This window comes from Phaseolus vulgaris, chromosome 4 (assembly GCF_000499845.2).
Source record: "Phaseolus vulgaris cultivar G19833 chromosome 4, P. vulgaris v2.0, whole genome shotgun sequence".
Lineage (NCBI taxonomy): Eukaryota > Viridiplantae > Streptophyta > Magnoliopsida > Fabales > Fabaceae > Phaseolus > Phaseolus vulgaris.
The window spans coordinates 8668006-8680354 of NC_023756.2; the positions used below are offsets into that span (position 1 = coordinate 8668006).

The 12349-nt window shown below is 29.0% G+C and overlaps 2 protein-coding genes across 2 annotated transcripts; one reads left to right on the top strand and one right to left on the bottom strand.

Moving 5' to 3' along the window:
• Window positions 1-316: 316 nt before the first annotated feature.
• On the bottom strand, window positions 317-1462 carry LOC137838257 (F-box protein At5g49610-like). The gene has a single exon (XM_068647508.1). The coding sequence runs from the start codon at window positions 1460-1462 to the stop codon at window positions 317-319; it is 1146 nt and encodes a 381-aa protein (XP_068503609.1).
• Window positions 1463-4734: 3272 nt separating this feature from the next.
• Window positions 4735-5748, top strand: LOC137838258 (uncharacterized). Its single transcript, XM_068647509.1, has one exon. It carries the CDS (start codon window positions 4735-4737, stop codon window positions 5746-5748), a length of 1014 nt encoding a protein of 337 aa, XP_068503610.1.
• Window positions 5749-12349: the final 6601 nt, after the last annotated feature.

Here is a 12349-nt window from a genome sequence, read left to right on the forward strand (position 1 = left end):
CACTATGTTTTCTCAGTACCTTAAATTGAATACTTACGTCACATACAAGATATTCTCATTTTAATAATAAAAATAAACAAAAATATGAATCTAGTAAATATTCAATAGATTTAAAAAAATTAAGATCCTTATAAAATATTTTGTAAATTTTACTTAAATTTAAAATATCAATTAAATGGAAAGAAGAAAAAAAATTAACACTGTTTTGTAGAAACAATTAGTATGAAATTTATCATAACAATATAACAAAGTATGATAAAAAAAACATAAAAGAGTTATATTTATTTCTTCTACAAATCAAACATTTATAAGAATCCTAACATGACAAAGATGTAGCTCCAGGTCCACATGGACGAAGAGTATCCATGTATGAAGTAAGAGAAACATAGTATTTACATTTGTTTTCACATAATTCCTCAATCTTCATGTAGTTTTCACCCGTCAAACCAAAACTGTAGATATATTTTTCAGTAGCAAAAATGAGAAGTTCACCATTCATAACCATGAATCCTGTGATTGTAGGGTATTTTTCCTTCAAACCCATTTCTTTTGTTTTTATCTTCATAATTCTCCTCCACCTACTTGTTTTATAATCTTTCAGAATCCAAACTTTGAAAGTAGATCTTTTAAGTCTTACCAAGCAAATGGATGAACTTGGCATTGACACCTTGCCCCAGTTGAAAATGCTCATGTCACACTTCTGATCAGTTGAGCTCTTTCTAGCAGTTTTGGACAACTTGAGCATTGTGGATGTGCCATTCTTGAGATTGTAGGACATTATATAGGGTTCAAAATAAGGGCTCCCTTTAGTGATGTAAGAGCCACAATCTGAAATGAAGTGGATGACTCCATTGTCATACACAGGCATGTTAAACTTCATGTTTCTACCACCTGCACAAAAACATTTTTCCATTGTTTTCCACAATCCTTCCCGAGGCTTCAAAACTTTGCATGCATAATCTGAAGACCAATCAGTTGGGGTTTCAAAATGAACCACCATGTAATCATCAAACTCATCATAACACTCCAACAACATGATCATCACATGTGCATTCAAATTTTCATCATGGGTGGGTAAAGAAATTGGTAATCGAGACTTTGTAGCCGGGTTGCAAATGTAAAACTCAGAAGGTGTCTTATCTGTTGCACGGCAAAGTATCAATCCCTTGATTGAAGCTAAGATCTGACTGGATTTTGACAAGAACTCGAGAACCTCGCTAGACACACCTGATCCTTGTTGCGAAGGTAATGGGTGCAACCTAACTTCTTCGTTGAACGACCTCTCTAGTTGTAAGAAGAAACATGTATCATCTTTTTTGAACGAGTTATGAACATGATTCACTAGGAAAAAACCTTCTTCTAGAAGATTGCAAAACCCCTTATTCACAACTTTAAATCTGTAAAGAGACTTTGCTGGCAAATAAGTACAAATAGGAAATATCTCGCTTGAAATCATAGCCATGGCAGTGTGAGATTAGTGTGAGAAGCAAAGAAAAAAAGTGAAAAAGTGAGAAATAGAGAAAAGTGTGTAGGCAAATGAAAAAAAGAGATGATAGGATGTATGTAAAACTCAATTTTATAGTTGGATGAATATATAAAAATAGATAAAAAAAACTTGTTAACAAGATAAGATAAGATAAGATAAATTTTTTTATCTATATGCACACAATTAAAAAAATATTAACAGAGAATCTTGATTTTTTTTAATTAATATGTTCTTTTATTTGCACATTTTAAAACAGAAAATAAAACGACAATATCAAAATTTCATCATTAACAAAATCTCTTCCAAGAAAATATTATATAATACATCCTAAAAGATTTCAAATTTTGGTCAAATAAAGTTATTTTTATATTCTAGTTTTGATATCAATGATAATCAACTTTTTATTCTTAACTAATATTTTGTATATTTTAAGATTATATTTACAAAAAAATATTTTTCTATTGACTAGAATAAAAACATTGGTAGCTAAATACTAATTTAGAAACTATTTAACAAATAGAAACTAATTTAGTAACCAAAATATTTTTTAGTTTTTAAAATATCTCTAATTTAGTCACTATAACAATTAATTATATTTTGTCTTTAAAAATTAGTTTTTATTTCGTGATTTTCTTGTAGTGATTTGTGTTCCAATAATTTTTTTTTAAAAGTTACTAAATTAATCAATTTTAAAATTAACTCTGAACTCCAATAATATTTATATTTATAAAAAGATTTAATTACCTCATTCGTCCCTACATTTATAGTCAATATTCAATTTAGTACCATGGTTTTTAAAAAAATAATTTGATCCTATGTTTTTTTAAAAAGTATTCAAATTGGTCCTTGGATTAAGTTTTCACCAACCAACAGTGTTAATTATTGATCACGTTTGTTAATATTTATTATTATCACCATATACTAGGGATGTTTGTTAATATTTGCGATAATAATTATCTTTTAAATATTTAGCAATGAGTTTTCAACTTTTGATTGGTTCAAAATTATTGGATAGAAAAATAAGTACTTAAAAAAGAAAATTCTATTAAAACTAGTAATTAGTTTTAAAAAAAAAAAGTTATTAATAAACTTGATTGAAAATTTAAAGATAAAATTAAATATATTTTTACCTTTTAAAATATTTGTAATAAAGAATTATTGATATAAATGTTATATTATTATAACACTCAACACTAAAAATTTATTGATTGTATAAAAAATTACTTGTAAAGATTCAGTTTTATAATTTTTTTATCACAACTAAAGAGGAGGTATAAAGTTTTGAATTAAAAATAAAAACCAAATTCAGTTATAATTACATTACAATGATAAAAAAAAACATTTAATCTTTGAAAATAAGGTTACTAAAAAATTAGTACAAATAAATATTATTATATATAAATTGTTTTAAATTAATTAGAAAATTCAAATTTAACTTCAAATCAGACAGCTGCGTTAAATATTTTAGTATATCTATTATGTATAAAATAATTCATTTTACATAAGTTGAATAAATTATTAATTTATCAATCATATGCTATATGCTGAAAAGTATGTGTGAATTTGTAAATAAAACTTAGTTACGTAAAACAAGTGAAAATATATATAGTTTTAAAAATAAAATAAAATTATAATCTTTTTAATGTCCAATAATTTTTTTATTTTAATCCTTGATATAATTATATGATTATTGTTAATTTGACTAAATTTCAAATAATTAATTTTTATATTTCATTGAGATTTTTTCATTTTGCCAATTAATAAAAACAGTTTTAGAGAGAGGTTGGAATATATTTGAAGGACCGAAACTAATAAAAAAAATATATATATATTTTATTATGGCTATGAATTCTATTAAAAAATTATGAAGAAATAATTTGCTAAAAAATTATTATATTGTAAAATACTAACTAAATACTTTTGGTATATTTATTATTTTTAAATTGATAGATAATTGCTTGCGCTAGATATTAGTTCTTTAAAATATTTCAAATTAAATATAAAATAATCTTAAAATATACAATATATTACTTAAGAATAAAAAGTTGAATCTAAAATAATTATGAGATTGTAATCAACTACATATTTTAATTAAAATATTTAGTTACTAAATTTGCACGATTTTCATAATGGATGAATTTATCTATATCTCTGTCTATATATATTGTAATGGATATTAAATTTATTGATAATATTCATAGAATAAAAAGTTATGAATAAATAACAAATTATTAATAACTAAATACTTTGTATATATTTACTGTTTTTAAATTAATAGGTTGTTTACACTTTACACTCCAATAAAATCATTAAATATAAAGAGAAAAAATAATTAGTCATGATTAAATTATATATTATTTTAGAAATTTAAAAATTATTGGTATATAAAATATTTCTATTATTAATAAAAATTTATAAAATAATTTCTAAATTGATATTTAAATTAGTTATTAAGGATTTAGCTACTCATATTTTATACTAAGAAAGTAATATTGACTAATTTAAAATATAAAATAGTTAGTTAGATATCAATTTAAAAATTATTTTATAATTTTTTAATAATAATAAAAACTAATTTATAAAATAGTATCTAATTTAATCAAGTAACAAATTATTTTAATCTTTAAAGTTAGTTTTTATTTAATAAGTTTTTTTAGTGTTAATTCCTTAAAATATCTTCAATCAAATATAAAATAATCTTAAAATATACAAAATATTAGTTAAGAATAAAAAGTTGATTATCATTGATATCAAAACTAGAATATAAAATAACTTTATTTGACTAAAATTTGAAATCTTTTTAGGATGTATTATATAATATTTTTTTTGGAATCAAAATTTGAAGAGATTTTATTAATGATGAAATTTTGATATTGTCGCTTTTAATTAAAAAAAATCAAGATTTTCTGTTAATATTTTTTTAATTGTATGTATATAGATAAAATTTTCTTATCTTATCTTGGTTAACAAGGTTTTTTTTTTTTTTATCTATTTCTATAAATTCATCAAACTATAAAGCTGAGTTTTACAGACATTATATCATCTTTTTTTGAATTTGCCTACACACTTTCCTCTATTTCTCACTTTTTTTCTTTGCTTCTCACACTAACTTCACTCAACCATGGCTATGATTTCAAGCGAGATATTTCCTATTTGTACTTATTTGCCAGCAAAATCTCTTTATAGATTTAAAGCTGTGAACAAGGGGTTCTGCAATCTTCAAGAAGAAGGCTTTTTCTTAGTGAATCATGTTCAAAAGAGATGATACATCTTTCTTCTTACAACTAGAGAGGCCGTGTAACGAAGAAGTTAGGTTGCACCCATTACCTTCGCAACAAGGATCAGGTGTGTTTGGCGAGGTTCTCGAGTTTTTGTCAAAATCCAGTCAAATCTTAGCTTCAATCAAGGGATTGATACTTTGTCGTGCAACAGATAAGACACCTTCTGAGTTTTACATTTGCAACCCAGCTACAAAGTCTCGGTTACCAATTTCTTTACCCACCCATGATGAAAACCTGAATGCACGTACACATGTTATGATCATGTTGTTGGAGTGTTATGATGAGTTTGATGATTACATGGTGGTTCATTTTGAAACCCCAACTGATTGGTCTTCAGATTATGCATGCAAAATTTTGAAGCATCGGGAAGGATTGTGGAAAACAATGGAAAAAGGTTTTTGTGCAGGTGGTAGAAACATGAAGTTTAACATGCCTGTGCATGATAATGGAGTTATCCACTTCATTTCAGATTGTGGCTCTTACATCACTAAAGGGAGCCCTTATTTTGAACCCTATATAATGTCCTACAATCTCAAGAATGGCATCTCCACAATGCTCAAGTTGTCCAAAACCGCTAGAAAGAGCTCAACTAATAAGAAGTGTGACTTGAGCATTTTCAACTGGGGTAAGGTGTCAATGGCAAGTTCCTCCATTTGCTTGGTAAGACTTAAAAGATCTACTTTCAAAGTTTGGATTCTGAAAGATTATAAAACAAGTAGGTGGAAGAGAATTATGAAGATAAAAATAAAAGAAAAGTGTTTGAAGGATGAACATCCTACAATCACAGGGTTCACGATTATGAATGGTGAACTTCTCATTTTTGCTACTGAAAAATATATCTACAGTTGTGGCTTGACCGGAGAAAACTACATGAAGATTGAGGAAATATGTGAAAACAAATGTAAATACTATGTTTCTCTTACTTCATACATGGATACTCTTCGTCCATGTGGACCTGGAGCTACACCTTTGCCATGTTAAGATTCTTATAGATGTTTGATTTGTAGAAGAAATAAATGTAACTCTTTTATGTGTTTTTATCATACTTTGTTATTATAATTTCTTTTTACTAATAGTAATATTGTTATGATAAATTTCGTAATAATTGTTTCTACAAAATAGTGCTTATTTGTTTGCTTCTTTCCATTTAATTGATATTTTAAATTTAAATAAAATCTATAAAATATTTTATTAGGATCTTAATTTTTTTAAAATCTATTGAATATTTTACTATATTCATATTTTTGTTTATTTTTATTATTAAAATGAGAATATCTTGTTTGTGGTGTGAGTATTCAATTTAAAGTATTGAGAAAACATAGTGTTGAAGAAAATTTAACTACCAATTACACTGAAAAAAGAAAGTTACCAATAACCAAAGTTATCATACAAAATAGTTAATAATTCTTAATCAAAATCAAGGTAATAAATGTTCCAGTCAAAATGACACCCATAAAAAAATAAGAATAAAATAAACATATCAGTAAAAAAAAATCAATAAAAAATTCCAAATCCTTACATAAAATTTGGAATTCAATAATTTACTATAATAACTTTTTATAACTTCAATTTATTTTGCACTTTATTATCCAAACAACACAAAATTATAAAACATTTAAAATTATTTACTATTAAAAAATATTTCAAATTTATTTTTCAAAATAGTAAATGCCACGTGAAAAAAATCATCTATACAAAACCGCAATAAAAAAAAGTTAAAATATTTTAGCCTTCGACTTAATTAATTTCAATTTTGGCCAGATTTACTATGCAGTTATGAGCTTCCCTACAAATCACTCATGTTAAAAAAAAAATTATAAAATAATCTTTTTTAGGAACTCCTACTTTCTATTCAAGTAAAAAAAAAAGCTTTCAACAGAAAGAGTTTACTAACTAACTACCTTTCAATTTAAAGATAAGCTTGGCGCCAAAAAAAACGAAAGCAGTAGCAGAAGCGTTGCGGTGATTGGTGAGTAGAGAGAAGAGAATGTACTGGTGCAGCGATTCACGCGATGTGGACGTTGTTGTCGCCGACGACGAGGGATTTTTAGTTTCTTATTCTCATGTCATCAATTCTTTGTTTTTTATCAGTAATAAAAAATGAATAAATAGAAATTATTTTAGGAGTGGTTCAATCTTTATGTAAAAAACACCAAAATCAACTTCTGACAAACACCACAAAGCTATCAAACAAACATCCTATCCATAAAATAACCTCATACACACCAGAGGTTCCAAACACCAATTAGAATAGGAAAGTCCAACGAGACGAGTTTTTGTCGAAATCCAAGACCAAATCTTTATTTGCATCAAAAGTAAACACTTCCAACTCGTCCGCCACGCTCCTATTAAAAATGACAAAGTTTCTGGAAATTCTTAAGCAGAGTGTCAAGTCAAAAGCAACGTCCCACATTGAATTCTCCCCATCAATGATCCAAAATGAACCTACACAAAGCATGAGCCCTGACTGCCATATTATTTTCTAAACAAGGCACATTGAGTAAAGTGTCAATCCTAAATTAACATTACTAATTGAATATGACCCATAAATGTTCTAAAGTGAACCACAAAAAAAGTACAAAACACTTTTCACCCACATTATTTTTTGAACAAGCCACAAATTCTTGAGCAAAGTGTCAAGCCAAAAGCAACATCTCAAATTGAATCTTTCCAGATCAATGGTTCACAATGAACATGTTGGGTTTATTAGTGTATAAGTTTAAGAGGGGGGGAAGGGGTAAATTGAGCTTATAAGATTTTCGCAAATAATACAGTTTTCAGCAAAAACTGACAAAAAGAACAGATTGATTCAGAGTCAAACAAATATATTTTTCTGATTACACAAGCACTTCCAGAAATTAAACAAATTATTCTTAGAAATGTGTTTAATTTCTAACTTTACAAATTTGAGCACCAACAGTTCAATTAAACACAACAATAGGAATGGTTGAAAAAGATCTTAAATAAAAAAATACAATTTCAAATCTTTGACATTAGTGTTTAAAAGAAACTAAATCCCAAAACCAATTTTAAAAGATCTTATCACTTGATTTATCCAGCTAGTATTCACATATCCAATATTCTTTAAGCAAACAAGAATTCTTTCCAGAATCTTAAAGAACAATATTCAAATCAGCCCAGTTATGAAAAATAACAGATTCAATTTAAAATCAACATATTGATTTTATCACAACATATCAGATTTTCCAGAATTGTTTGCAGAGATCAATGAGAGAGAAGCATACACAGGTTTTATATTGGTTCACTCAATAAGAGCTACATCCAGTTTCACCTTATCCCAAGCTGAATTCCACTAAAACAATCCAATCTTTTACAAAACCTCTAGATTCTTGAACCCTCCAAGAACAAAGAGAAAAATAATGCTGAAAAACTCTATTTTAGAAACAATCCCACTCCAAGAAACCCTATCAAGAAGTGCAATACAAACACCCTTACACAAGAAAATAATAGGAATGAAAACACCTAAATTACAGATGCAAGAACACAAAAAACAGATCTCCCTTTCTGCAGTACATTGTGACAAAATCTAATATCTTTCACCAAGAGTCACTTAGCACAAGAACACTTGAAGATTTTGAGAGAAACTTTCAAAAAACAAGAAAGAATTTCAAACCAACACTGAAAGCTTTTAAAACTGTACTAAAAAAATGTAATTTTCTAAGTGTTATCTGGTATGAAATACACTTCTCCTTTTATAACTTTTATATTAAAACAATTTTTTTGAAAAACAGTTAAAAGTTGTTATAAAATAACGAATTGAAGTCTCAATAAACAGATTGTTTTTTGAAGAAATTGTTAGAAAGTATGGCTTTAAACTAGAGGGGGGGGGGAATGGTTTAAATAGGGTTTTCAAAAACTTTTAAACCAAGAATGAATTTACTTCGAGAATCACTTGATTTAGAAATCAGTTTTGCCAAAACACAAAGCAAAAAACACAGCACTAGAAAAACAATCGGTTGTTTTGCAAAAACAATCGGTATTTTATACCAGTTCACAAATATCAAAACTGAAATTAAAGAGTTAAGGATAGAGAAAAAAGTACACAGAGGTTTATACTGGTTCACTCTAAACTCAGAGCTACATCCAGTCTTCCCAGAAACCACTGAGGAATCCACTAAGCAATCAACCCTAAATCACTTACAACACAACCAAAGAAGTGACCTTGATCCCCTCAAGACACACACTTCCCTTGGTCCAACACAACCACACTAAGAATGCTGATCTTGATCCCTTCAAGAACACACAACACTTCTCAGCAAACACAGAAAGTTTCTTTCAACAGTACAAAGGATTACACTTGTTACAGAACAAATCTGAAATCAATACAAGATGAAAAATCCTATCTCACACTCTTTGATCAAACTCAATCTCTAAGCAATTCTCAAATTTTCAAAATCTCAATCTCTTGAAAACCACAAATATGTTTTTCAGTATATATTCAAAGATGTTGTTTGTTATCAAATCTTAACAAACTATTCATTGCATTTAAAGATTAGTCAAAACATTAAAAACTGGAGCGTAAACAGTTAGAAAATCATTTAATGCTCAGTCAAAGCACAAAACAGTTTTCTGTTATGGTACCAAAACAAACAATCGGTTGTTTCCACGAATCAATCAGTTGTTTTGGTTTTGACAACAAGTCAACCATTGAAAACAGTTTTCAACATTTCTAAAAACTCCTAAGTATAAAACAATCGGTTGCTTCGACAAAACAACAGGTTGTTTTTCACTTAGTTTGAAAAACACTTTTCTTTTAAAAGGATTGAGAATGCTTATGCTTTGGATTCAATCAAGAGTGGATTATACATAAAATCTACCCCAGATCCTAACTAAAAGACAACTCAACAACAACAAGCATAACTAGCCTTTCATCATCCTTCAAAGGGTTTGGATTCTTCAAAGCTTGAACACACTTGGTTCAACAAAAATAGTTGGTGGTTACATAACCACTTTCATATCAGTTTATAACGGTAACAAAGAGCTCAACGGATTTTGGTCCCAAAACAGAATTTTGAAAAGGCTTATCAGATTTGTACTAGTACAAAAGAATCTATTGTTTTATGAAATAAGATTTATTTTTTGCGCAGTAAGTTAGTTTTTTGGAAAACTTAAAACAACTTTTGTTAAAAAAAACTTTGTAAGTAATCCTTGTGCCTGAGCTCATCATCTTGATTATGAGTTATAAGATAGATCACAATGCAAAAGGCATATTTAAACAACCTCTAACTTAATATAGACCATGAATTACATAACAACAAACTTCAAAGCGATTTTCTACATCAAACACACTCTTTGACATCTTGTGAAGAATCTTCATCTATCTTCAACAATCTCCCCCTGTTTGATGGAGACAAATCCCCATTGCTCCAGTGCTTTGAAGGAAGACTCATGATCAATGTAATAACATTTGCACTTTGATGTTAATTTTTTTTTTTTGAAAAACAGAATAGACATTCCTGCAACACTGCAACTAGTACCTATATACTTGTGTGAGCTTTTCTTCTCCCCCTTTGTATTCATCAAACAGAATTGGAGCACATAATAGAGAGAAACAAGTAGTAGCCATGCATAATAGTTCAAAATAAAGTGCTTAGAGTGTTAGAGCACATTACAAGCCAGAAATAAAACCCAAACAACGTAGGAAATAAAAATAAATTGTTCAATAGGACAAAAGATATGAAGCATAAGAAAAGAGATCACATGTGCTTGTAGTACAACTCTGAAAGCTGATATTGAACACCTTCAATTTGATATTCTAGGTGTTGAAACCTAGCCCGAGTCATGTCAAAGTAAGTCCTCTGGTTAGTGGAGAGAGTTTCCATGCGATGAAGAACTTCTCTTTCAAAGCTAGAGAGTGGTTCACCACGGTACTCTGGTGCTTGATATGCAACAAGTGCATTAAAATTGTTGGCAGCAACATCCTCATGCATTGATGGGGCTGGAGAATTCTCCCTGTGAGAAGGTGAATTATGCATCTCATAGCATGATGCCTCAACAGCTTCTATAGTTTCATCCTCCATGTGATGAGCAACCTCATCCTCATCTGCATGATCACAGTTAGATGCACCATATTCCATTCTGGGAGCAGGATTTCTCCTGATACCCATGTGTTGTCCACCTTGTGAAAGCCCATCTTGATGAGAGTTGAGTTATCTATTTCACTTGCTGCCTTGATAGTTTCATTCCTCTCATTTGTAGTGTTAACCTGCATGAAATCTATTCACAGGTTCAGCTGGATTCCTTACACAACTTTGGTAAAACTGAATCTTGTTGAATTCATGGATTCCAACCGTGTGTCCTTTGCTCACTTTCAGTCCTGAGTATTTGATCCCAGTAATATTTTTCCAAAATTCAATTGTGATTGTTATCTTTACTCCCATCACATAAGAGACAAGTTTCCTGCCATCTTGAGTGAGATTAGTATAAAACACTTTTACTAGATCTGGATAGACATTTTAAAGTAGTCAGAAAATTGTTGGTCAATAACCACCATAAAGAGTAGTCAATGGTCAAAGGAAAAATAATTTATTTCTCTTTCCTAGTTATGCATGTGATCCTAAGCCAAAATAAAACATGTTAAAATTTTACTGCTAAGAGCAACTTATTCTTATTATAACTAATTCATTTAGCAAAAAGTTGAACCTATCTTTAACAATAGGTTTTGTCAAAAGATTAGCTGATTGTGGTTCAGTTCCAATGAATTTTATTTCACAATTCCCATTAGCAATATGTTCACATAGAAAATGATGCTTTATCTCAATATGCTTAGTTCTAGAATGCATAATAGGATTTTTGTCAAATTAATGGCACTGGTGTTGTCACATAGGATAGGTATTCTACTTAGCATGATACCAAAATCACTTAGTTTTTGTTTTAACCATAAGGTTTAAGCACAACAACTTCCAACAACAATATACTCTGCCTCAGCTATAGAAAGAGCAACACATGCTTATTTTTTTGCAGTGCCAAGAGATTAAGCTTGATCCAAACATATGGCAAGTTCCACTTGCGCTTTTCCTATCAATTTTGCAACTGCAAAGTCTGAATCAGAAAAAACCAGTTAAGTTTAGAGATACATTACATGGATACCATAGGTCAACTTCTTTGGTTCTTGTAAGTATTTCAGAATCCTTTTAGCAACATTGAAGTGTGATTCCTTTAGAGCAGATTGGAACCTGGCACACATACATACAAAAACATGATATCAGGTCTACTAGCTGTTAAATATAGCAAAGAACCTATTGAACCTCTATATTTGGTTTGATCAACAGGTTTTCCAATAGGGTTTTGATCAAGGTGACAACTTGTTGAAATTGGTGTGCTGATTGCCTTGCACTGGTCCATCTCAAACTTTCTCACAAATCCTTGCAACATTTGACTTGATTTAGAGTAAACGGTCCGGAGGAAGTGTCTACCTTTGCGAATGGGCCAAATATGCAAAAGTTCAAGTTGCTTCTTTGAATTAAAACAGAAAACAAAATCTAAGGAGAAGAATAAGAGAATAAAATCTACAACATCTCAAAAATAGAATTGGAAGCAAATCTTCTATGAAATATCTCAG

Coding starts and splice junctions, on each gene's coding strand:
- LOC137838257 (XM_068647508.1), bottom strand. CDS start 1,462: ATGGCTATGATTTCAAGCGAGATATTTCCTATTTGTACTTATTTGCCA.
- LOC137838258 (XM_068647509.1), top strand. CDS start 4,735: ATGTTCAAAAGAGATGATACATCTTTCTTCTTACAACTAGAGAGGCCG.